Genomic DNA, 27,768 nt, shown 5'->3' with positions numbered 1-27,768 from the left:
AAAATACATGCTACCCTCTCTAATACTGTACCACAGTCTTTCAAGCAAGGATGCAAGAAAAACTGCTGAAGCCTAAAACTTGGAATTAAAAAACAAAATTGTCCTAAGGATAATCCTGCGAGCACTTGTGCTCCACTGGGAGGGGGCAGGGGAGAGGTAGTAGTGGAAACAACAATAGAGCCGTTATAAGCAATTGAAACGTTCACTTCTGAGCATGCTCAGTGGGCATATGCTCAAATTTTAGCAGTCTGATAAAGCTCTGCTGCCTTTGACATTGCACATTTGCACAATCTTCCAGGCTGGCCACAGCTGCTGCACGCAGACTGTTGCTAGGGCAATCTGTATGAGGAATATTGTCTGAGGCCACATTTGTCTTATTGAAACCCACACAGCAACCCTCCAAGTAAAAGCCAAGTCAGTATAAACACAAGGGAAGGAGAAAATAATGAACATGGGAAACAATTGATCTCATAATTTTCATGCCATTCCACAACTTTCCTGCCTTCTGCCTGTTTTCATTGCAAAAGTACAGCCATCACAATGACCCAGATGAGATGCTGGCCTGTTGTCCACCTGGACTTGCCAAAAATTGTCTCCAAACAAATTTCCACATCTTCCAACCATTCATCTCCATGAAGTGTGAATGTTGACACTTAACTGGGGCCATTTAAATGTTACTTGCACCAGCAATCAATCTTTCTTTCTTTTTTAAAAGAAAGGAAACTAAACACAAAAAAACTCTGCTAATTCAGCAATAAGGCTGCACAGTGACATTCACAAGAAGAGCAAAAGCTAAGGTCCCAACGGCAATATAAATGCAACTGCATTGCACACAAGAGGTATGGATTTTCCACTCACATTCATCAGTGTTAGTGTTTTATGCCCACTCAGCACAGGTGTCGATGACTACACAGGTTATGTCTACATTGTTGCTGGGAGTGAACCTCCCAGACAGACCTCACATTAGTGGGACTCAAGGTAGAGCATTAAAAATAGCAGTGTGGATGTTGCTCCACGGGTAGAGACTCAGGCTAGCCAGCCAAGCTTGGGCAGGAATGAAATAGAATCCAAGGTTGGCTGGATAGCCTGAGCCTCCACCAGTACAGCAATGTCCAAACTGCTATTTTTAGCGCACTAGATTCAGTCCCATGAGCATGAGGTCTTTCCCCTTGGGCTGTGAACCTCACTCCCAGCTGCAGTGTAGACATACTCACAAAGTGCAGTGCAATGGAGAACCAGTCCCACAGTGTGTAGTGTTTGCTCTTCTTTTTCTGGTTAAGTGTGTGCTTGTTTAATAGGCTATTATGTCACACGGTCTGTATACCAATATACATGCCATGGAGCTGAAGTAATGTGGCTGATGGGCCCTTAGCTTCAGCTTTTCCTGTGATTTTAACTGTGCAGCCTTGATATACAACTATGTAGTTTTTGGCATTTCAGTTTATAGCTGTTCTGTTTGAATTCACAGTCTCCATAGGAGACGGTCATGTGAAACTGTATCGAATGCAAAAAGAAGAGTACTACTTGTGGCACCTTAGAGACTAACAAATTTATTAGAGCATAAGCTTTCGTGAGCTGATGAAGTGAGCTGTAGCTCACGAAAGCTTATGCTCTAATAAATTTGTTAGTCTCTAAGGTGCCACAAGTACTCCTTTTCTTTTTGCGAATACAGACTAACATGGCTGCTACTCTGAAACCTGTATCGAATGCCTTATTCAAGTTGAAATACCTCCAGTTCCCTGCATTCCCTTCAGGCATTATCCTGTCAAAGAAAGAGATTAAGATACTTTGGCATTACTTTTTTTTGATTAACTCATCTTGGCTATTCGTCGCCTTATTATTTATCATAGCTTGGAAGCGCTCAGGTTTGGAGCCTGATCATACTTTGTGCAGTGATTTACACCAGGGCAAAGTGGTGTAAAAGGCTGCCATTCTGATGTGGTATCACTTGCCCTGGTGTAAATGATGCCACAAAGTGCAGTGTAGCAGAGAATCAGGCCTCTATTCATTCTTCTAGCCAGCTACAGGTAATGCAGTTTAACCCTTCTCGTGTGTAATTCCTGGAGCCCCTTTTGGCCCCTATGTGCTATGTTTACTCTCGACCAGTATTGTGGGACCTCCCCTGCACTCCAGGCTCTCCCCAAAAGAACCACCAGCTCTCTGCTAGCCTCATGCTCTTTAGTATGAATTTCACCAGCCCATTTCGATTTGAATTAGTACGAGTTACCCAGATATCCTTCAGCCTGTTCCATCCTGAGTCTGCCTTGTGGTCTCTCCCTTTCTTCATTAACTATGATTATGTTAAGTATCCTCAAAAAGAAAAGGAGTACTTGTGGCACCTTAGAGACTAACCAATTTATTTGAGCGTAAGCTTTCATGAGCTACAGCTCACTTCATCGGATGTGATATATGCCATCATGTGCCAGCAATGCCCCTCTGCCATGTACATTGGCCAAACTGGACAGTCTCTACGTAAAAGAATGAATGGACACAAATCAGACGTCAAGAATTATAACATTCAAAAACCAGTTGGAGAACACTTCAATCTCTCTGGTCACTCGATCACAGACCTAAGAGTGGCTATACTTCAACAAAAAAGCTTCAAAAACAGACTCCAACGAGAGACTGCTGAATTGGAATTAATTTGCAAACTGGATGCAATTAACTTAGGCTTGAATAGAGACTGGGAGTGGATGGGTCATTACACAAAGTAAAACTATTTCCCCATGTTTATTTCCCCCCCTCCAAATGGCCCATCTTGATTATCACTACAAAAGGTTTTCTTCCCCCCGCCCCCACCCCCCACTCTCCGGCTGGTAATAGCTCACCTTAAGTGATCACTCTCCTTATAGTGTGTACGGTAGCACCCATTGTTTCATGTTCTCCGTATATATAAATCTCCCCACTGTATTTTCCACTGAATGCATCCAATGAAGTGAGCTGTAGCTCACGAAAGCTTATGCTCAAATAAATTTGTTAGTCTCTAAGGTGCCACAAGTACTCCTTTTCTTTTTGCGAATACAGACTAACATTGCTGCTGCTCTGAAACCTGTTAAGTATCATCAAAAAGAAAAGGAGTAACTTAGGCTTGAATAGAGACTGGGAATGGATGAGTCATTACACAAAGTAAAACTATTTCCCCATGGTATTTCTCCCTCCCACCCCACCCCCCACTGTTCCTCTGATATTCTTGTTAACTGCTGGAATTAGCCTACCTTGCTTGTCACCATGAAAGGTTTTCCTCCTTTCTCCCCCCTGCTGCTGGTGATGGCTTATCTTAAGTGATCACTCTCCTTACAGTGTGTATGATAAACCCATTGTTTCATGTTCTCTGTGTGTGTGTGTGTATATAAATCTCTCCTCTGTTTTTTCCACCAAATGCATCCGATGAAGTGAGCTGTAGCTCACGAAAGCTTATGCTCTAATAAATTTGTTAGTCTCTAAGGTGCCACAAGTACTCCTTTTCTTTCATCGGATGCATTCAGTGGAAAATACAGTGGTGAGATTTATATACACAGAGAACATGAAACAATGGGTTTTACCATACACACTGTAAGGAGAGTAAAAAGAAAAGGAGTACTTGTGGCACCTTAGAGACTAACAAATTTATTAGAGCATAAGCTTTCGTGAGCTACAGCTCACTTCATCGGATGCATTTGGTGGAAAAAACAGAGGAGAGATTTATATACACACACACAGAGAACATGAAACAATGGGTTTATCATACACACTGTAAGGAGAGTGATCACTTAAGATAAGCCATCACCCACAGCAGGGGGGGGAAAGGAGGAAAACCTTCCATGGTGACAAGCAGGTAGGCTAATTCCAGCAGTTAACAAGAATATCAGAGGAACAGTGGGGGGTGGGGGGGGGGAGAAATACCATGGGGAAATAGTTTTACTTTGTGTAATGACTCATCCATTCCCAGTCTCTATTCAAGCCTAAGTTAATTGTATCCAGTTTGCAAATTAATTCCAATTCAGCAGTCTCTCGTTGGAGTCTGTTTTTGAAGCTTTTTTGTTGAAGTATAGCCACTCTTAGGTCTGTGATCGAGTGACCAGAGAGATTGAAGTGTTCTCCAACTGGTTTTTGAATGTTATAATTCTTGACGTCTGATTTGTGTCCATTCATTCTTTTACGTAGAGACTGTCCAGTTTGGCCAATGTACATGGCAGAGGGGCATTGCTGGCACATGATGGCATATATCACATTGGTAGATGCGCAGAACCAACCTTCCACACAAACTTCCTCGTGGCTGGACTTTACAAAAACTAGACAAGCCATTTACAAAACACACTTTGATTCTCTACAAAAGAAAAAGGACACTAAGCTATCTAAACTACTATATGCCACAAGGGGCCACAACAATGGTTCCCGTAACCCACCCAGCAATATTGTTAATCTATCCAACTATACTCTTAGCCCAGCGGAAGAATCTGTCCTATCTCGGGGCCTCTCCTTTTGCCCCTCCACCCCCACGAACATGATACAGTTCTGTGGTGACCTAGAATCCTATTTTCGACGTCTCAGACTCAAGGAATATTTCCAACACACCTCTGACCAACATATTAACCCACAGAGACCTTCCTGCCAACACTACAAAAAGAAGGATTCTGGGTGGACTCCTCCTGAAGGTCGAAACAGCAGCCTGGATTTCTACATAGACTGCTTCCGCCGACGTGCACGAGCTGAAATTGTGGAAAAGCAGCATCGCTTACCCCATAACCTCAGCCATGCAGAACACAGTGCCATCCACAGCCTCAGAAACAACTCTGACATCATAATCAAAAAGGCTGACAAAGGAGGTGCTGTCGTCATCATGAATAGGTCGGAGTATGAACAAGAGGCTACTAGGCAGCTCTCCAACACCACTTTCTACAAGCCATTACCCTCTGATCCCACTGAGAGTTACCAAAAGAAACTACAGCATTTGCTCAAGAAACTCCCTGAAAAAGCACAAGAACAAATCCGCACAGACACACCCCTGGAGCCCCGACCTGGGGTATTCTATCTGCTACCCAAGATCCATAAACCTGGAAATCCTGGACGCCCCATCATCTCAGGCATTGGCACCCTGACAGCAGGATTGTCTGGCTATGTAGACTCCCTCCTCAGGCCCTTCGTTACCAGCACTCCCAGCTATCTTCGAGACACCACCGATTTCCTGAGGAAACTACAGTCCATTGGTGATCTTCCTAAAAACACCATCCTAGCCACTATGGATGTAGAAGCCCTCTACACCAACATTCCACACAAAGATGGACTACAAGCCATCAGGAACAGTATCCCCGATACTGTCACGGCTAACCTGGTGGCAGAACTTTGTGACTTTGTCCTGACCCATAACTATTTCACATTTGGTGACAATGTATACCTTCAAATCAGCGGCACTGCGATGGGTACCCGCATGGCCCCACAGTATGCCAACATTTTTATGGCTGACTTAGAACAACGCTTCCTCAGCTCTCGTCCCCTAATGCCCCTACTCTACTTGCGCTACATTGATGACATCTTCATCATCTGGACCCATGGAAAAGAAGCTCTTGAGGAATTCCACCATGATTTCAACAATTTCCATCCCACCATCAACCTCAGCCTGGACCAGTCCACACAAGAGATCCACTTCCTGGACACTACGGTGCTAATAAGCAATGGTCACATAAACACCACCCTATATCGGAAACCTACTGACCGCTATTCCTACCTACATGCCTCTAGCTTTCATCCAGATCATACCACTCGATCCATTGTCTACAGCCAAGCGCTACGATATAACCGCATTTGCTCCAACCCCTCAGACAGAGACAAACACCTACAAGATCTCTATCATGCATTCCTACAACTACAATACCCACCTGCTGAAGTGAAGAAACAGATCGACAGAGCCAGAAGAGTACCCAGAAGTCACCTACTACAGGACAGGCCCAACAAAGAAAACAACAGAACGCCACTAGCCATCACCTTCAGCCCCCAACTAAAACCTCTCCAACGCATCATCAAGGATCTACAACCTATCCTGAAGGACGAGCCATCGCTCTCTCAGATCTTGGGAGATAGACCAGTCCTTGCTTACAGACAGCCCCCCAATCTGAAGCAAATACTCACCAGCAACCACACACCAAACAACAGAACCACTAACCCAGGAACCTATCCTTGCAACAAAGCCCGTTGCCAACTCTGTCCACATATCTATTCAGGGGATACCATCATAGGGCCTAATCACATCAGCCACACTATCAGAGGCTCGTTCACCTGCGCATCTACCAATGTGATATATGCCATCATGTGCCAGCAATGCCCCTCTGCCATGTACATTGGCCAAACTGGACAGTCTCTACGTAAAAGAATGAATGGACACAAATCAGACGTCAAGAATTATAACATTCAAAAACCAGTTGGAGAACACTTCAATCTCTCTGGTCACTCGATCACAGATCTAAGAGTGGCTATACTTCAACAAAAAAGCTTCAAAAACAAACTTCAATGAGAGACTGCTGAATTGGAATTAATTTGCAAACTGGATACAATTAACTTAGGCTTGAATAGAGACTGGGAATGGATGAGTCATTACACAAAGTAAAACTATTTCCCCATGGTATTTCTCCCCCCCACCCCACCCCCCACTGTTCCTCTGATATTCTTGTTAACTGCTGGAATTAGCCTACCTGCTTGTCACCATGGAAGGTTTTCCTCCTTTCCCCCCCCTGCTGTGGGTGATGGCTTATCTTAAGTGATCACTCTCCTTACAGTGTGTATGATAAACCCATTGTTTCATGTTCTCTGTGTGTGTGTATATAAATCTCTCCTCTGTTTTTTCCACCAAATGCATCCGATGAAGTGAGCTGTAGCTCACGAAAGCTTATGCTCTAATAAATTTGTTAGTCTCTAAGGTGCCACAAGTACTCCTTTTCTTTTTGCGAATACAGACTAACAGGGCTGCTACTCTGAAACCTGTAAGGAGAGTGATCACTTAAGATGAGCTATTACCAGCAGGAGAGCAGGGCGGTGGGAGGGGGAAGAAAACTTTTTGTAGTGATAATCAAGGTGGGCCATTTCCAGTAGTTGACAAGAATGTCTGAGGCACAGTGTGTGTGTTGGGGGGGGGGGGGGAATAAACATGGGAAAACAGTTTTACTTTGTGTAATGAGCTATCCACTCCCAGTCTCTATTCAAGCCTAAGTCAATTGTAACCAGTTTGCAAATTAATTCCAATTCAGTAGTCTCTCGTTGGAGTCTGTTTTTGAAGTTTTTTTGTTGAAGAATTGCCACTTTTAGGTCTGTAATCAAGTGACTAGAGAGATTGAAGTGTTCTCCGACTGGTTTTTCAATGTTATAATTCTTGACGTCTGATTTGTGTCCATTTATTCTTTTACGTAGAGACTGTCCAGTTTGACCAATGTACATGGCAGAGGGGTATTGCTGGCACATGATGGCATATATCACATTGGTAGATGTGCAGGTGAACGAGCCTCTGATAGTGTGGCTGATGTGAATAGGCCCTATGATGGTGTCCCCTGAATAGATACGTGGACACGGTTGGCAACGGGCTTTGTTGCAAGGATAGGTTCCTGGGTTAGTGGTTCTGTTGTGCGGTATGTGGTTGCTGGTGAGTATTTGCTTCAGGTTGGGGGGCTGTCTGCAAGCAAGGACTGGCCTGTCTCCCAAGATCTGTGAGAGTGATGGGTCGTCCTTCAGGATAGGTTGTAGATCCTTGATGATGTGCCAGTAATGCCCCTCTGCCATGTACATTGATCAAACTGGACAGTCTCTACGTAAAAGAATAAATGGACACAAATCAGACATCAAGAATTATACTATAATTCTATAAAATTATAGAATACTATATTAAGTATACTATAATATACTATAAAAACCAGTCGGAGAACACTTCAATCTCTCTGGTCACTCGATTACAGACCTAAAAGTGGCAATTCTTCAACAAAAAAACTTCAAAAACAGACACCAACGAGAGACTACTGAATTGGAATTAATTTGCAAACTGGATACAATTAACTTAGGCTTGAATAGAGACTGGGAGCGGATGGGTCATTACACAAAGAAACTATTTCCCCATGTTTATTTCCCCCCCTCCAAATGGCCCATCTTGATTATCACTACAAAAGGTTTTCTTCCCCCCGCCCCCACCCCCCACTCTCCGGCTGGTAATAGCTCACCTTAAGTGATCACTCTCCTTATAGTGTGTATGGTAGCACCCATTGTTTCATGTTCTCTGTATATATAAATCTCCCCACTGTATTTTCCACTGAATGCATCCGATGAAGTGAGCTGTAGCTCACGAAAGCTTATGCTCAAATAAATTTGTTAGTCTCTAAGGTGCCACAAGTACTCCTTTTCTTTTTGCGAATACAGACTAACATGGCTGCTGCTCTGAAACCTGTTAAGTATCATCAAAAAGAAAAGGAGTACTTGTGGCACCTTAGAGACTAACAAATTTATTTGAGCATAAGCTTTCGTGAGCTACAGCTCACTTCATCGGATGCATTCAGTGGAAAATATCCTGCCACTCACCCTTTGAGTGACAGCTGATGCCAAATACCTACTTAGCACTGCAGCCTCTTTAGTATATGATTGGCTCTCTCTCCCTCGTATGTAGGTGACCTACCCGCACACTTTCCTATGTCAGACTCCTGCTTTTTATGTACTTATAAACCATTTTACTTGTTCCTTTTGCTCACACCCCCTCATTTTGTGCCTTTGCCTTCCTGACTTTACTTTTGAACCTCTCTACTGTTTGCAATTTCTTTTTCCCATTATTTTATATCTACTGTTCCTTTTTTTAGTGTCAGGGCTCTAACGCGCTTTTGGTGAAGCCACATTGCTCTTTCCCAGGTGCAAAAGGAGAGAGCTGTCCTAGGGGTGTCAAAAGAACTGCCGTCCCAAGTCTGTGCAGTTAACTACCTGATAAACTTGGGGAAGGTGAAGGATGTCCCAGAGTCACTGACTAGGATGGCTCTGTCTCAGGTGTGCAGGGGAGAAATGAAGAGTACATTGTCCCAGGTGTGAAGAGAAGCCACCTCAAGAATGAGAAGGGGAATCACTCCAGAATGCAAAGACGAAATCCTTTCCCATATTCTTTACAAGTGGGCTTCCTTCTCTGTGGTTATGAGCACTTCCTTGGCTGGTGGGGATGAGATCCTGTATTCTGCTTTGGGGCTCTCCCATGGTTCAGACATGCTAGCCCAGTGCTTCTTTGGCTGAGGCAAGTCCTCCGCAGGGGAAGTGAGTTTCTTTAGCCTCTGCAGAGAGACAGGCAGACAGAGGGAATCTCTGTTAATTAAACTGGTAAACAAACTGACACCCAATAGCAATCCACAGTAATTGCTGTGGGCAAAGGCATTTTAGAGAGCTAATCCTCTCCACTTTCCATTCCCCCCCCCACACACACACCTTTTCTCATCTTTAGCCAGTTCTCATCTATGATTATTCAACCTCCAGGCTTACAATGTTGCTCTTTGTTTTGGGACACATGTATCACAAGGTGCAGTAGAGGTGTATTTATGGGAGGTCTTCTGTTTACGGCACAGGAGTGGGAATCAGTACACAAGGGTTCTATTCCTGGTTGTGTCTCACATCTGCAGTGGCCTCAGACAAGCCCCTTATGACTTAATTTTTCTGTGGTGCGGAGTAGTCACACCTTCCGCTGACTGCAGTGGGAGTTATGGCTCCCCTGAACTCATCAGATTCTGAGGGCTGATAATAAAGAAGTGCTGCTCAGTCAAAGATCCAGTTCAAATCAATGGAAAAATCAACATCTTCCGCTCTTTGTAACCGTGCCATCAACCGTAAAACAGGGTTACTAATACTACCCTCCTTACAAGGGTCCTGGGAGGCTTTCATTAGAGGCTGTGCCATGCTTTGCGATCATTGGATGGAAGACACTAGGTAACATCATCCCACTGCACACACCTACCCACAGAGCAGCTCCATAGAAGGTTATGCTTTTAATTATTGATCTCCCCCAGTCCAGGTTTCTAGCATTCGTCTCACACCCTATACCCTCCTGAGACCCTGAACTCCCTGGGACTACCACAAAAGTGTTTCTCAGTGGTTTCCACAGACTCATTGAGCATCAAAACATCTCTCTAACAGACACTGATATTCATAGCTACATGTGTCTTTCTACTCAGACTGACTGGCTCAGCACACACCACTCATCTGATCACATACTTACAGACCGTATCACTAACAGGGCTGAGCAATTAACTCATTTATGTAACTAATTTTGATGCTCTCTCTGTTTGTGAATTGCCTGCCAACAGATTGTTATTTTCTCTAATTTATTCAAAAATATTCATTCAGTAATTTCTGGCATAGTTCTTGGCCTGTAGCTTGTTTGTGATTCCATGTTTGGAATTTGAGCTGTTTTTAACTGGACACATGAGGTAACAATGTGTTTCCTGATTGGCCCAGTGGAACTCTGGGGGTCAGCTTGCTGGTGTGAATAGTCACAATTACCAATTAGAAATTTGCTTTCCATGAATATACTGCAATATTCACTTTAAATAGAATATGCTGTTCCTTGGAGCTCTGCTGCCAGTACATTCATTTCTTAAAATATTCATAGGCAGTGAATTAAAGAGGGGCACAAACACAGTCAGGTAGACTCCATTTCAAAATTGGAACCAATATTCATAGAGGATTTTTCTTTCTTTCTTTTTCTGGGGGCGTGGGGGAAAGGAGGTTGACAGAATATGCTCAGTTTTAATCACAGACCCCTTCCTGCATTTCCAAACCATGTCCTTGGAAGCTTCTTTATAAAGATGCAGTTAAGAAGTCCATGGAAGTTATATCTGACATTATATAAAGTGAGGGGTAAACAAAAAAATCCCTCATCTGTACTTGACTAAATCAGTCATCTGAGCACACCATTAATTAGCACTAATGCATCATAATAAAATACTTGGCACCTACAGGAACTTTTCAGCTGTAGATCTCAAAATGCTTACTAAAGGGGGGTAAGTATCATTCCCATTTTGCATCTGGGGAAGTTAAGGCACAAAGGCCCCATCTACCTTTAATATCAGACAGTTTAACATCTTTCATGTGTAAGCTGGTTGTGTTGTAGACTAGGTAGCTGAAATCTTGTTTATACAGAAGTTTTACCACTTTCATTATATCGGTCTCATTAATGCAATAACCACCCCACAAGTGTGAGGACACCTATAGTTTCCCTAGGGATTGCACCTTGATGTGATGCATATGTTTGTGTGCTCCAGGTACCCTGAGAGCTATGCTGGCAGGTGCAGAACTCCTGGTAGGGTCACCCAAGACAGAAAAGTGAAAGGGTATGAGCCAAACTAAAAGCAGTCTAGTGGTCCTCGCAAAAATGCTCTCTGTTATAGAAACAGCCTGGAGACAAGATGAATCTGTCACAGATTTGCAAATACACATATCAACTGTGAAGAATCATGATGTGCTGGATGTAAGACAAGATAGTACTGATCAACCAGCAAATCCGGCTGACATGCTGATGCTGGAGAATAAAATCCACAAGGGAGTTTTTAATCTGAAATGGGGTATCTTCATAGCTAAAACTAAGTCAAGAATTGGGAGCTGGAATGTTAGATCTCTTCGGAGCACAGATGGACTGACACAAGTTATCAGGGAAATGAAAATCTTTGGCCTAAGTATACCTGGACTAACTGAGATGAGGTGGACTGGACCTGTCTAATTATCATTGGAAATCATGGTTGAAAAGATGATAAACATTGGGAAGGTTAAGTTTAGCAAGGAAGCTTCTACAGCACTGAAGGAATGGGTACCTGCACATTCAAAAATACTGACAATGTATTTATGACAAACCAAGCAAAAGTCACACTTGTTCAGTGTTATGCACCTAATAAATGATTGTGATGAACAAAGCAAAGATTGCTTCTGTGAAAGGTTGCAGAACATCCTTGGCAAGATCAATAAATACGATATTGTTATCTCTATGGGAGATCTAAATACACACGTTGATGAGGATAATACTGGATCTGAGCATGTTATGGGCAGACATGGCATATTAGAACAGACTGACAATGGAAAATTTTTTTTTAATTCTGTGCATTCAGTCTATGCATTTTCACACAAGGAAAGACAAACTGATGTGGAGATGAAATGATGGCTTCACCCAGAAACAGCATGATCATGGTACCTTTAGTAGGTGCTAGAGAAGATCATAGTTGGACACCAGGCTGTATATGAGTGCTAGTATCAGAAGTGACCACCATCTTGTTATTAAGACAAACAAAATGAAACCAAAGAAAGTAGCATCACTCAAGGCAGAAGGTATGTATGATACTAGAAAGTTAGGTTTCAGAGTAGCAGCCGTGTTAGTCTGTATTCGCAAAAAGAAAAGGAGTACTTGTGGCACCTTAGAGACTAACAAATTTATTTGAGCATAAGCTTTCGTGAGCTACAGCTCACTTCCTCCGATGAAGTGAGCTGTAGCTCACGAAAGCTTATGCTCTAATAAATTTGTTAGTCTCTAAGGTGCCACAAGTACTAGAAAGTTAGTAGATCCAACAGTGAAGGCACATTTCAAGATGCAATTTAGCAATAGATTTGAAGAGTTAAAGACACAGATGGATGACACAGAAAAACAATGGCAGTTTTTCAAAGAAGCAAGTGAGGATGCATCCAGGACTACCATGAGGAATGAGACTATCTAAGAAAGAAGAATGGCTCCAACTAAATACATGGAAGCTAGTTGAATAGAGGAAAGAATTAAAGAAGAGAAATCAACAACGAGATAGCAGTAAAAACTATTCTGCAACAAGAATATGCGGACAGAGACAAGTTAAAAGATTAGCCGAAGAGATCATACAGAATGGATGGAAAATAAAGCAAGAGACACTGAGGAGGCACATAGGAGAGAGAAAATAATGAGGAGTCCTTGTGGCACCTTAGAGACTAACAAATTTATTTGGCTACCAAGGGAGGAAAAAATAACTTTTGAAGTGGTAAGAGATTGGCCCATTACAGACAGTTGACAAGAAAGTGTGAGTAACAGTATTTAGTATTGTAAGAGTAATAGAAATTAGTATTAGTATCCCTACTGTTACTCACACCTTCTTGTCAACTGTCTGTAATGGGCCACTCTCTTCCCACTTCAAAAGTTATTTTTCCTCCCTTGGTATCCTGCTGTTAATTGATTTACCTCATTAGACTGACCTCACACTTGGTAAAGAACCCCCATCCTTTCACATATATATACACACCTGCTCCTGTATTTTCACTCCATGCATCTGATGAAGTGGGTTCTAACCCATGAATAAATTTTAACCCAAATAAATTTGTTAGTCTCTAAGGTGCCACAAGTACTCCTTGTTATTTTTGCTGATACAGACTAACACAGCTACCACTCAAACATAGGAGAGTGGATTCTAAAAAGCTTTCTCTAGTATCTAAACAACTGACATCACAATGCTCTAACCTTTGTAGAATTGTGTAGAAAGGCTCAAGATTGTACAATTTCAAACACAAAGGATGGACAGAGTGCCCGTTGGATGGTACATTTCCAGGCTGTGCTTAACCAGCCAGGACCATTAACATATACTGAGAAATGTGAAGACATAGTGATCTTATCTATATCACTACAAGTAATCACCTCGGAAGAAGGAACTAAGGCTATAAACCAGCTGAAGAGTGTTAAAGCACCAGGCTATGATAAAACAAATGCTGAAATGTTAAACACTGGGGAGGAAGTGATGGTGAATTACATGTGCAGGCAGCTGAAGAATGGTCTGGAGAAAGGACACCCATCCAAAGATTGGAGAAGAGGTGTTATCTGCAAAATCCCTGAAAAGGTATAACAGTTTATTTGCAATAACTAGACAAGGGTGATACTCCTAGCTGTACCTGGGAAAGTGTTTTGTATTATCATTTTGAATAGGATGAAAACTGCTATTGATAAAGTACTCAGGGAAGAACAGGTTGGATTTCAATCTGGTAGGTCATGTTTGGAACAGATTTTCACCTTAAGAAGACTCATTGAGAAAGGCTTAGAATACCAGAAGAAGATACTTTTTAACATCCTTGATTTTATGAAAGTATTTGATAGCATGCACAGAGAAGCCCTCTGGAAGATCTTGAGACACTATGAAATTCCAGCAAAGACTGTTAAATTGATAAAAGCTTTGTATGACAAGGTTGCATCAGGACCAAAAGTAGAGAGATAGAATAGTTTAAGAGTGTTACTGGCATAAGGCCAGGTTGCATATTTTCCCCAATTGTCTTCTGTATTGTCATAGACTTTGTGCTAAGACTGACAGCTACTGACAAGACCGCTGGTATTGTTTAGGCAAGAAATACGCTGCAAGACTTAGATTTTGCAGACAGTATAGTCATGCTGGATACCAACTGGGATGGAATGAAAAGACTCTTTATGAACCTAAAAGCAGAAGTAGCCAAAGTGGGACTTCATATCTGTATGCAGAAGACCAAAATCATGGTGATAGGCGAGAATGCTATCAGCACAGGCAGATGTGTGATTGATGGAGAAGAAGAGTTAATGACTTAATCTATTTTGGAAGTACAATATCTGCTAATGGCCATCTCACTACAGATGTGAAGGCAACAATCTGCAAAGCCAGTGGATCATTTTCCTGTGTGACCAACATCTGGAAGAGTAAGACACATCTACACATGAAAATGAGTTTGTGCACCCAGAAACATGGCAGATTGCAGAAGTACACAAGAGGATGCTGAACGCACTCCACAAGCATTGCTTAAAAAATCTAAGGAACTCACTAGAAAGATTATGTAACCAATGTGGAAGTATTGCATCGCATGGGTCAGCAGACTGAGGACTCGGTGATTCATAGATGCTAAAGCCAGAAGGGACCATTGTGATCATCTGGTCTGACCTCCTGTAGAGGTTATATTTATATTTTAGAAAAACATTCAATCTTGAATTAAAAATCATCAGTGATGGAGAATCCACCAGGACCTTTGTGATCAGACAGAGACTGCTATGGTGGTTTGGCCATACCATCAAGCCATCCCGTGGCAGAAGCACAAGGTATGTCTTAAATTGGATTCTTTCTGTGGGGGAAAGAAGACATGGAGGACAATGAATGACTTATTGCAGGATGACTGAAAATGATGTTGCCATCATGGAGACTACATATGATTGAGTCAAATATCTTGTTCTGGTCAGAAGGCAGGGGGGAAAATGGCTTGCCTCGTGTGCCACTAGGCTCAGGAGATTCCACAGCTAAAAGCTAGAACAGTTACACTAGTATAAAAGTGCTTATACAGTCTATCTTATTTCCGTGTGGGAAGGGGATTAAGGTATACCCACAAAAGGCACCTTTATACCAATATAACTGCATTCACATTAAGGGTTGTACCAGTATAACCATTCCAGTTAAAAAGAACAACCCTAACCGAAATAGCTATACTGCTACAAAATCAGCATAGAGTAGGCCCAGGTGTTAAGGGCCTTTCCAATTGCATAAATCTGGTTCATCAGATAAAACCACCCCTGTGCAAAGAGGGCCAGTAAAGCCAAGGCACTTGCCTAAGAGCACAGATGTAGTCAATATTGGAAGGCAGGTCTCCTGACTCCCAGTGCTGTTTCCAATCCAGGAGACTGCATTCCTTGACTGTCTTCTCTGCCTTCCTCCCTTCCCCATTTGCTCAAGGCTTTTCTCCCCCTCTCCTCTGAATAGGGCTTTGCCTTGTAACTCATTAGGCACCTGAGGTGGGCACTAATCAGCACTGCCACACAGCCTATCACTTCTAATTAAGTTACAGTTCCTAGCCAGTAAATAAGAGCCTCATGGGCACAGATTCACCTTCCCTGAGTTGACAGAGCTGGAAAGGACATTGTGAGCCCAGTTTTTTCCCTGATGCAATAGTACTGCAGAGTTCTCCTCTCCACTCATCTCATGTAGCGAGGTTTGAATAACTCCCCCCAGCTCCCCGGAGTTACATTCCATCATCCCCAATTCATTTACGTTTTTCCATCAGCCTGTGCTGTCATTCAAACTGGGACAAACAAGGGGAGAGATTGTGCTTCCCCTGGTCTACAAAAGGAAGTAACCCAGTGTGTATGGACCTCGGAATAGGAGGTGGCCATCTCCGTAGCCCCATTCCCCCCAACACACGCACATTTTAGAGCCTTGCATAAGGCTCTCCACTGGTTCAGGATCCCTGTGATGGAAGAAGAGGGGATTGGGCAGGGAAAAGGCGGCTTTGTATAGACTGGGAACAAGTCATATGTCCTGCCCATACTGACCCTGGAGAGATTGCCTAAGCTAGGGCAGGGTTAGGTAATATACCTTGTGAAGAATTATCTGGGGCAGCCCTGGCCAGGGGAGACACTGGTAAGGAGTAAGGGGGAGATCAGAGGTAAAGAGCCAATGTCTGATCCAGGACTTGCACTTGGCACAGCTCAGGAGTGTGCTCTATGTCACCTTCACTCCCCCTGATCCTGGGGCCAGCTGATCTCCAGTGGAAATTAAGCCCAGAAGCCTGTGTCCTCAGGGTCCTTTCTGGGGGCCAGGGATTGACGGATTATAGAGTTGCCTCAGTCAAACTCCCTTTTCCATCGACATTCTCTGCACCAGGGAGTGGAAGGGGTAGAGATAGATGCTGCTATGACAGCTCTGTGCCACACTGGGGGAATCCTCCACGAGCCGGTTAAGTCAGCATTATGGTTGCCTTGCACCACCATTGTCATGCATATCAGTTGCACATAGAACTGTGGATCTGGCCTGCTCCAGGAAGACCAGAGTGCTTGTTGGTCCCCTGGGAGCTGAGCAAATTCATGAGAACCTTCCCAGTGTAGCGACAGCCACTGCAGGCCATTCTGTAGTAGGCAAACGCCAGGCCACCCAGACTGAATGATTGGGGAGGACTTAGCCAAGAGGTCCTCACTGAGATGTCCTCTGAGCCCCATCCTGTGAGTTTTACCATAGGAGGTGGGAGGCGATCCTGACCATTGTTTTGTGTATCGCCCATTGATCATGGACCCATAACTCCTTATACAGGCAAATCTTCCAGTGAAGTCACCGTGAGTAAGGGCTTCAAGATTTGGATTCCTATAAACTGGCAGCTACCAAACAGTACCGGGTTTACAATGGTGCCACAGTGCCAGGCCCAGGCTCCAAAGGGGCCACAGGCTGGCCCACTCTGCTTGGGCTGCAATCCAAGGCCCTGCCAGCTCTTCTCCGCCCCCCGCCTCTGTCCTGCACCCACCGGCAGCCAAGCTCCCCGCTCCCCCATCTCTTCTCCACCTCCTCCCCCAGCGTGCCACGTTCCTTCTCCTCCGTACCAAATTAAAGTACCTATGTCCCAGGGAGCCTGACCACATCACCTTCAGCCTCAACTTCAAATGACCCTGCTGCTTTCCCATTTTCTCCAGCATCTGGTCCAAAATGTTCCTCTTTCTTTTTAAAACTCTCCACGGACTTGTTCCAGCCAAATGCACAGTTCTGGTTTCTCTATGCACCCCTTCCCAATCCCTCCTTCCATTCATCTACACTGGCCTCTTCCCTGTCCTTTCATGGTCTCAAATGATATTGGCAAGAGAGCCTTCTCTTACACAGCTCCTTTCATTCTCATCACATTATAACACTCAGCTAGAGAACCAAAGGGCTGACAGGAAAAGGGATGCATTGGAAAGAACTGACAGATATGGTTGCATGCCTAGAGAGAAGATGTAAATGATAGGAGACATTTCTACTTGGTCACCCCATTGATTCACTAAATTCTTTTTGAAGCACTTCCAAACAGTTCGGGCCAGATTCTCCTTTTCCCCACATCTCGTGTCATCATTTTACACTAGTGCAAATTGCTCCCATTCTGACTTATGCCCACTTTACACCGATGTAATCAATTAATGCGGTGCAAGGCCTCAGTGAACCAGGCCTTCCTCTATGTCTATCCTTTAAAGAAATGTTATGCACTGAATTGTTTGAATGACATTCACCATCGTGAAAACTGCTGTACTGACAGTGCCACAGATTAAGGACAGTGTGGGCAGCAGAAGGGCTAACTTCATCCCCACTGTGCCACTCATGTGTCTCAAATGTGATCCACAGTGACCACCTCTGGGAGCAGGAGGGTACTTTACTCCCCACACCTCTATTCATCCATGGCCTCTCTTCTAAGCCTGTCAATAAGAGGTTCAATTAGGGCCAGTTGCCGAGATGGTTTCGTTCTAGCACAGTAGAACCTCAGAATTATGAACTGACCCGTCAGCCACACACCTCATTTGGAACTGGAAGTACACAACCAGGCAGCAGCAGAGACAAAAAAAAACCAAAACCCAAATACAGTACAGTTCAGTGTTAAACGTAAACTACTAAAAAAATAAAGGGAAAGAAGCATTCTTCTTCTGCATAGTAAACTTTCGAAGTTGTATTAAGTCAATGTTCAGTTGTAATCTTTTGAAAGAACAACCACAATGTTTTGTTCAGAGTTACGAACATTTCAGAATTACCAACAACCTCCATTCCCAAGGGTTCATAACTCTGAGGTTTTATTGTACTGGATGGAGACCATCTATTCATTTCACACAAGCCAATGGGAAGCACTCACAGTCTTTATTCACTGCTGACCTGGGCTGGATTTGAATCTGGAACCTAGAAGTTCTAGACCTTCTTTTACCTTCTTTAATGATCCTCTAGTCTTCAGCAGGATGAAAATGACGTAGAGTGGAATGCAGATCATGGAAGAGAGAGCCATCAACCAGCCCAGAGCATAGCCCCAGGGAGGGTACATGTAGGAGTTGTTGTATTTGAGGGGGGTGTATTTGATCAGTGAAAAAAGGAAGGTCACCTGAGGAATGAAGAACGTAGAAGTCAGAACAGCAGGTGGGTACATGGTGAGTCAGAAACAGGTGGTGAAAGATTGTTCCTGACAAGGAATGTATAAGCAGTAGAAGATTTTTGACCTCCTTACCTAGTTATATCCTTGTTCCTAAGTGTTTGGGAGTTGGAAGTATTGTGATGGATATGTACATTTCTGTTACTTACCAGCCTTAACTGAGTTTTGAAACATTTTTTGGTTTTGGAATTTTCCCTCCCCGTTTGTGCTGTTTTCCATTCACCAACCCCTCTCTTCCCCTGAACCTTTGGGATGTGAGTCTCAATGCTCTTCTACCTCCTATCCCCCACTTTTCCTACCCAAATCCTTGCCTTGCCCTCTCCAACATGGATCCTCTAAACCTCCAGGAAATTCCCTCTCTCTCCAATGTATGTGTAGGAGGAAGGTCCTTATTTGTAAGCTCTCTGTAGTCAGGGTGCAGAAACTCTGGAGCAGCCAGTCAGGGGCTACAGTTTGGGCACCTTCTCTGGTGACTCCTGGCTTAATCACGCCTCTGACAGGATTGACTTTTGAGCTCTGAGAACAGCCCTGGGGCACCCAAGGCCCTCTCTGAAAATACTCTTTGAAAGATGATCTCTCAGTCCACACCCAGCCCTATAGAGCACTCAAACCATTCAGCTTTCAGAAACTCATGCATGACCAAGCAGCAGCTCTGAAATCTCCCTGATGGTTTTCAACTCCCACTGGAGCCCTCAGGTGGCAGCTCCACAGGCTATTTGTGCCTATCCAAGCTGTTGAAGATTTTGGCCATAGTATCTGATCCTGAGGTCAATGACAAACAAATGCCATGATGTTCACAGGAGCAGGATTAGGCCCATACCTTCTGTTGAAATCAATGGAAACAGAACTGGGCACGAGACAAAAATAGTTAATATACTTCCTTAATTATAAACTGTTTTCTTCAAACATAGTCAGTGGGTGCATTTTCAAGGTGATTTGACTTTATGGAAAGCAAGGGGCAGGAACAAGATGTTTTTGAACTAGAGGGAGTCATAGAAATGGAGACAGAAGAGAACATTTCATAACAAGATAATTCTTTAATGGGCTCAAATTCAAAAATGATTTGATCAATTCCCTTAAGGCTTTGCAGATACATTCTCCTTTGCCTGAAGAATAAATATGCCAATTTTCAGGCTAAATGAAATTTCCAGACCTAAGACAAGGCTTTGCAATGGAAATTGATTCCAGCTTCAACTACAGAGAAGCTACTGCTCCTCCACAGCAATTCTATAAAACAATAGTGCCCCTCTCAAATTCCCTTCTTCACTCAGATTCTAGCATCCCTGTACAAACATGCCTCACCATAGTTTGTACCTACCAGGCAAACACCAGGGGTGACAACCTTCCAGCACATCTTAATCAGCGGCGACGGCCGATAACCAATCATGTCCTCGATGTTGTCATAGAAATGGTTTGCACCTTGACCACCAGAGGAAGGGACAGAGAAAGAGAGATGTAAGGGTGGTGAGAATTTTTGTTCTTTAGAAATTACTCATGCCAAGTCCAGGTTAATTATGCTTTACTAAAATGGAAGCTCTAATTCTATACAGCAGGGATGTATTTGGTCCTCCAGGCGCTCAGAATTTCTGGAATTCAGGCCACTTATTTAGATGCCTAAATATGGAGTTTGGTGCAGGGGCATTATTTGGTATGGGGCAAGAGGGACAGTTGTCCCTTGCTAGACCTTGGTTTGCACCCTCACCCATGCTCCATTATGTCTTCCACTTTTTGCCCTCCCCTTCCTTCCCCCGCCTCTCCCCCATCACCCAAATACACACACTTGGGATGTGGTCATCAGGAAAGCAAACTTTGCCCGCCTGAATTTTTCTGAAATGACCCCTATGGCTAGGTGTCTCACTTTAGGCACCCACTCTTAACAATTTGGGCCTGAAAGAACTCCCTCACCTAGCTGAAACCCTCCCCTACAGAATAAGCCTGTGGGTATTCACAGGCTTAGTAATGTGTCCCATAGGTCAACAAGAGACAGTTCCGTTAGATTAACCGTGTGGTTGTGGATTGAGGGGCTCTCTGAAGAACATTCTGCCCTAGTAACCAGACGGATACATCTGGGGCTTTCTGCTTAAGTGTCCCAGCTGGTATCTAGGGCTGGTCCAATATTTTCCCTCAAAACATTTAAGGCAAATTGGGTTTTTGACAAAGCAAAATTTTCCATGAAGTGTCGACTTTCTGCAGAAAATTTTGACCTTTTTTGTTTAAAATCTGGAAACTTGGAAATCAAAACTTTTTGCTGAAATCAAAAATAAATTCAATTTGCAAATGTTGACATGATGGCTAATGGGAGTTGAAGTGGATGGCTCATGCGCTCATTTTCTGTGGCTGGGTTCCCCAGCTGGATTACAGCTTCCATGGTGCACCACACCCATGTGATTCCCATGATGCACTGCATTGGCTCAGTAAAGAGGGGAGACTGTGGCCTATCGAGGGATATATAGTCTGGCCAGGGAGCCCACACCTAGAGGAATTTGGACCTGAGGCACCAGAAAACTCCCATGAGGCACGGAGACAGCATTTCTGAATTTCTGATTTTGGCCAAAAATATTCAGCGTGGTGGGGTTTCTTTTTTCTCCTTAAAAGTTGAAATTTTCCATACCAGGGAAAGTGTTTTTTGGACCAGCTTTACTGATATCACTTTCCAGGTTCAAACAGGACCATGGAATAGGCTGTGTGACATTTCATAATCTTTCCACAGGAACACATTGTGATATTAAATATAGCGTGGGCAAATTCATCCCTGGTGTAAATCTGCTGACATCAATAGAGTATCATGAACATAACATAAGAGAGGCCTTACTGGGTCAGACCAAAGGTCCATCTAGCCCAGTATCCTGTCCTCCGACAGTGGCCAATGCCAGGTGCCCCAGAGGACATGAACAGAACAGGTAATCATCAAGTGGATCTATCCCCTTTCTCCCATTCCCAGCTTCTGGCAAACAGAGGCTAGGGATACCATCCCTGCCCATCCCGGCTAATAGCCATTGATGGACCTATCCTCCATGAATTTATCTAGTTCTTTTTTGAACCCTGTTATAGTCTTGGCCTTCACAATATCTTCTGGCAAAGAGTTCCACATGCTGTGCATGGCGTGAAGAAAAACTTTCATCCTGGATTTCTCTACAGGATCAAGTGGAAGGGAAATCCTGGATGACTGGTGAAAGAGCTCTGTCTCAAAAGCAAATATACCAAACAATAGCAAGGAGAACACAGAAGACACTTCTGCACAGGAATACATATTCTACTAATTATATTTAGTAGTATTAATGTTTCCTTTTCCAAATGTGTTCCAGCATAGACACCATTTTCTGTGGTTCCAGTGCACCCATTGCAAGCAGTCGATGATGTAGCGGAACACAGTGGGACCTGACATGAATGGATTCGGAGTGTCCTTGAACATGAGGTTTGCATGATCTACCTTTCACAAGCAGATGACAAAGTAATCAGGCTGAAGAAGTTATCAGTTCACCCAGTCACCATTGCTTTCTAGCTAAGAAGAAGCTGGAGGCACAGCATGTGTTGCCCTTTCTCCCCAGTACAGATTTGGAAGGATTATATGCATTATGGGAGGTAATGCCCTAAAGATCTCCCCAGAGAGATCTTCCTGGAAGGAAGAGAGGTGTCTGCTTTTATCCTGCGCAGCCTAAGAGTTGCCATACTGGAACAAAGCAATAGCTCATGAGCCCTAATATCTCCTCTGCAAGTGACAAGTGTTGGGTGTTTTAGAAGACATAAAAATCCCATTGACAGTTCCCCTAATTTTGCAAATCTATACCCATAGGGGAAGTTTCTTTCTGAACCCAGCTGGTGATCTGTTTATGCCCTGAAGCATCAGGATGCAGAGCCCTTATAATGTTTTATCTAGCCTATAAGAACAGCAGGTGCTGTTCAAGTTCAAATGTGTCTAATCCATTTTTGAAGTTATTAAATTTTGGTTTTCTCAAGACTATCCAGCAGTGGTGAGTTCCTCAGATTAATTATACAGTGCATTAGGGAAAAAAAAGATTTCCTTCAATCCATTTTAAATTTGTTGCTCTCAGTCTCCCCTTGTTCTTGTATTATGAGAAAAGATAAAAAGATGCAATTGGTCTACTCATACAGTAACTATCATTCTCAGTTTGATTGCCCTTCTCTCTCTAATTTGAGATGAGCTCACCAAAGCCGAAAGCAGAATTCAACCATACAGTCCATTCATAGGGTAGCATAATCGTCATTTGCACTCCTAAAGAACCTTTCATTTCAGGATCTCAAAGCACTTTGCAAAAGTAGATATTATTGTCCCTATTCTACCGAGCAAGTTGAGGCACAGAGAGGCCAAGTAACTTGTCCAAGATCCACCCAGCTAGGCAATAAGAAAGCCCAGAATGGAAATCATGGCCCATATCCTTAGCTGGTGCACACTGGCATAGCTCCAGTTGAGGATCTGGCCCAAGTTCTTCAGACTCTCAATTCTCTGAGCTATCCACTAAACAACAGTGTGGTCTGTTTTATTCTTGCTTTTCTTAATGCAGCCTTAGTCACGTCTTCAACTAGCACTGCACACTGAGCAGACATCTTCACTGAGCTGACCATAGTGATGCCTAGATCTCTTTCCTGAGAGGATGAAACAAATTCACAAGCATGGGTGTATTTGAAATGATTCCTCCTAACATGCATTTATTTGCACTCGTCTACACTGGAATTCATCAGCCATGGTGTTGACTCATTTCAAAAGTGGCTCAAAAAGTCTTTTCAGTTCAGGATGGGAGAAAGGTCGGGGGCGGGGGGGAGTAGAAGTGTGAACTACTGGGACTTGGGAGTCTGCAAATTAAATTATAAGCGATCTGCACACTAGGCAGAGACATAGCTCTGAAATGTCACATGCAATTGTAGAACAAGAGTAGATCATAGTGGATGGGAAAGCTGCTAAAGTGGATGCTTGCCTCAGATAACCTGTCCCTGTTATTCCAAAGCAGAAGGAAGATCTGAGGAGAAGACTCCAAGATGGACAAGAAGCCGCTGGGGAAGCTGAACACAGGAGCCAGCAAACAGAGCTGTAAACAGGGGAGTTTGAGTGGGAATTTATAAGGGGAGTTTGTATTGTGGTGCTTGTTTGGGGTTTGTTTTTGCTGTGGGGGGTGGTGTTTTGGTGTGGTTTGTGTTTCCCAAAGTAACAGGATTTAGGTGGGAAGGCGATGACAGATACGGAGGCAGCAGTGGGAGTGACTCCTGTAGTGGAAGACACAATGAGGATGACTGGATGTGGAAGCTGCGGTAGGTACATGATCCTGGAGAGGGGAACCGGTAAGAGTTTTTTCTGCATGAAATGCCGTCTGATAGAGCTGATGGAGGAAAAGATCCGAGGTTTGGAGATGCAGGTGGAAAGTCTGGTTGAGTTTAGGAAGGGGTTTGATCAGATGATGGAGCAAAGACATGAGATATCTTAAAGGAAAAGCTCAGACTTGCAGATGGAAGCAGGGCTGGGGAATTCTGAGGGGAGACTGGGTGAGGAAAGTGGTCAGTGGAAGCATGTGACTAAAAGAACCAGACAGAGGAAAAGACGGGCTAGTGAAGGAGAAATAGAGCTTAAGAACAGGTTTGCAGAGTTGGAAAATGAAGAAGGGGTTCAGCAGGTAGTCGCTGAAGGTGGAAGGGCAAGGAAGAAGAGAAGAGCGGCTAGTCCTATACGAAAAGGGGAAGAGTCAATGGAGACTACACCAAATATGAGCCCCAGGAGAATACAGGATGGGTTGAAGAGGATTACAAGGGAGAATAGGAATGGAAAAAACTTGCAGCCAGAGGGAACAGGGGATAGACTGGAGAATAGCACCGTCATCAGGAAAAGGCAGGTCTATGTGATCGGGGACTCTTTACTGAGAAGAATAGACAGGCCTGTAACCAGAGCTGATCTAGAGAATAGAAGGGTGTGCTGTCTTCCAGGTGCTAAGATACAGGATGTAGACCTGAGGTTGAAAAGAATCCTAAAGGGAGCAGGAAAGAATCCCCTTATTATCCTTCATGTGGGAACAAATGATATGGCTAGATTCTTGCTGGAAAGTATTAAGGGAGACTATGCTAGTCTGGGGAAGACGCTTAAGGAAATTGAAGCTCAAGTGATCTTTAGTGGGATTCTGCCTGTTCCTAGAGAAGGGCAACAAAGGTGTGCCAAGATTATGACTACAAACAGATGGCTTAGGCAGTGGTGCTGTAAGGAGGGCTTTGGGATGTATGGCCACTGGAAGGCATTCATGGACAGAGGACAGTTCTCTCGGGATGGACTTCATCTGAGTAGGGAAGGAAATAGACTTCTAGGATGGAGGCTGGCACAACTGTTTAAGAGAGCTTTAAAGTAGGAATTTGGGGGAGATGGTTGGGAGATGTCCAGGTAATCTCCATGCCGGATTTTAGCATTGAGAGGGAAGAAAACGAAGTAAGAAAGGATACAGCCATGGGTAGGAAAATGTATATAAAGAGGAAGGGCAGTGTGGATACTAGTCTAATACGTTATACTGGCTGTAGAATGACTGTGCCTAATAGAGTACAGAACGTGAACGAGGCCAAACGGCAAAAATTAAGATGTTTGTAAACCAATGCGAGGAGCCTAGGTAACAAAATGGAGGAACTAGAGCTACTGGTGCAGAAAGTGAAACCAGATATTATAGGGATAACAGAAACATGGTGGAATAGTAGTCATGACTGGACTACAGGTATTGAAGGGTATGTGTTGTTTAGGAAAGACAGAAACAAAGGTAAAGGTGGTGGAGTAGCATTGTATATCAATGATGAGGTAGAATGTAAAGAAATAAGAAGCGATGCAATAGATAAGACAGAGTCCGTCTGGGCAAAAATTACATTGGGGAAGAAAACCAGTAGAGCCTCCCCTACGATAGTGCTTGGGGTGTGCTATAGACCGCCGGGATGTAATTTGGATATGGATAGAGCCCTTTTAAATGTTTTTAATAAAGTAAATACTAATGGAAACTGCGTGATCATGGGAGACTAACTTCCCAGATATAGACTGGAGGACCAGTGCTAGTAATAATAATAGGGCTCAGAGTTTCCTAGATGCGATAGCTGGTGGATTCCTTCATCAAGTAGTTGCTGAACTGACTAGAGGGGATGCCATTTTAGATTTGGTTTTGGTGAGTAGTGAGGACCTCAGAAGAAACGGTTGTAGGGGATAATCTTGGTTCGAGTGATCATGAGCTAATTCAGTTCAAACTGAACGGAAGGATTAACAAAAATAAATCTGCAACTACGGTTTTTGATTTCAAAAGGGCTGACTTTCAAAAATTAAGGAAATTAGTTAGGGAAGTGGATTGGACTGAAGAACTTATGGATCTAAAGGTATAGGCAGCCTGGGATTACTTTAAATCAAAGCTGCAGAAGCTATCGGAAGCCTGCATCCCAAGAAAAGGGAAAAAATTCATAGGCAGGAGTTGTAGACTAAGCTGGATGAGCAAGCATCTCAGAGAGGTGATTAAGAAAAAGCAGAAAGCATACAGGGAATGGAAGATGGGAGGGATCAGCAAGGAAAGCTACCTTATTGAGGTCAGAACATGTAGGGATAAAGTGAGACAGGCTAAAAGTCAAGTAGAGTTGGACCTTGCAAAGGGAATTAAGACCAATAGTAAAAGATTCTATAGCCATATAAATAAGAAGAAAACAAAGAAAGAAGAAGTAGGACTGCTAAACACTGAGGATGGAGTGGAGGTTAAGGATAATCTAGGCATGGCCCAATACCTAACAAATACTTTGCCTCAGTCTTTAATAAGCTAAAGAGGATCTTAGGGATAATGGTAGCATGACAAATGGGAATGAGGATATGTAGGTAGATATTACCATATCTGAGGTAGAAGTGAAACTCAAACAGCTTAATGGGACTAAATCGGGGGGCCCAGATAATCTTCATCCAAGAATATTAAAGGAATTGGCACCCGAAATTGCAAGCCCGTTAGCAAGAATTTTTAATGAATCTGTAAACTCAGGAGTTGTACCCTATGATTGGAGAATTGCTAACATAGTTCCTATTTTTAAGAAAGGGAAAAAAGTGATCCCGGTAACTACAGGCCTGTTAATTTGACCTCTGTAGCATGCAAGGTCTTGGAAAAAATTTTGAAGGAGATAGTAGTTAAGGACATTGAAGTCAATGGTAAATGGGACAAAATACAACATGGTTTTACAAAAGGTAGATCGTGCCAAACCAACCTGATCTCCTTCTTTGAGAAAGTAACAGATTTTTTTAGACAAAGGAAACGCAGTGGATCTAATTTACCTAGATTTCAGTAAGGCGTTTGATACCATGCCACCTGGGGAATTATTAGTTAAATTGGAAAAGATGGGGATCAATATGAACATCGAAAGATGGATAAGGAATTGGTTAAAGGGGAGACTACAACGGGTCCTACTGAAAGGTGAACTGTCAGGCTGGAGGGAGGTTACTAGTGGAGTTCCTCAAGGATCAGTTTGGGGACCAATCTTATTTAATCTTTTTATTACTGACCTCGGCACAAAAAGTGGGAGTGTGCTAATAAAGTTTGCGGATGATACAAAGCTGGGAGGTATTGCCAATTTAGAGAAGGACCGGGATATCATACAGGAGGATCTGGATGACTTTGTAAACTGGAGTAATAGTAATAGGATGAAATTTAATAGTGAGAAGTGTAAGGTTATGCATTTAGGGATTAACAACAAGAATTTTAGTTATAAGCTGGGGACGCATCAATTGGAAGTAATGGAGGAGAAGGACCTTGGAGTATTGGTTGATCATAGGATGACTATGAGCTGCCAATGTGATATGGCTGTGAAAAAAGCTAATGTGGTCTTGGGATGCATCAAGCGAGGTATTTCCAGTAGGGATAAGGAGGTTTTAGTACCGTTATACAAGGCACTGGTGAGACCTCACCTGGAATACTGTGTGCAGTTCTGGTCTCCATG

The 27,768-nt window shown here is 43.4% G+C and overlaps 1 protein-coding gene across 1 annotated transcript in view; it reads right to left on the bottom strand.

Moving 5' to 3' along the window:
* Positions 1-8,431: 8,431 nt before the first annotated feature.
* Positions 8,432-27,768, bottom strand: part of LOC119856421 (sodium- and chloride-dependent betaine transporter-like) — a 74,119-nt gene continuing 54,782 nt past the window's right edge. The window contains exons 13-15 of the mRNA XM_043517968.1: positions 20,159-20,259; positions 18,622-18,792; positions 8,432-9,257 (exon numbers count right to left, since the gene is read on the bottom strand). Of these exons, the coding sequence (XP_043373903.1) occupies positions 9,096-9,257; positions 18,622-18,792; positions 20,159-20,259 (434 nt within the window). The 3' untranslated portion in view covers positions 8,432-9,095. The remainder of the gene's footprint in view (positions 9,258-18,621; positions 18,793-20,158; positions 20,260-27,768) is intronic.

Source organism: Dermochelys coriacea, chromosome 1 (genome assembly GCF_009764565.3).
Source record: "Dermochelys coriacea isolate rDerCor1 chromosome 1, rDerCor1.pri.v4, whole genome shotgun sequence".
In the NCBI taxonomy this organism is placed as follows: domain Eukaryota; kingdom Metazoa; phylum Chordata; order Testudines; family Dermochelyidae; genus Dermochelys; species Dermochelys coriacea.
Note: the sequence above shows the minus strand (reverse complement) of the source record. Positions and strands in the feature narration are given on the sequence as shown.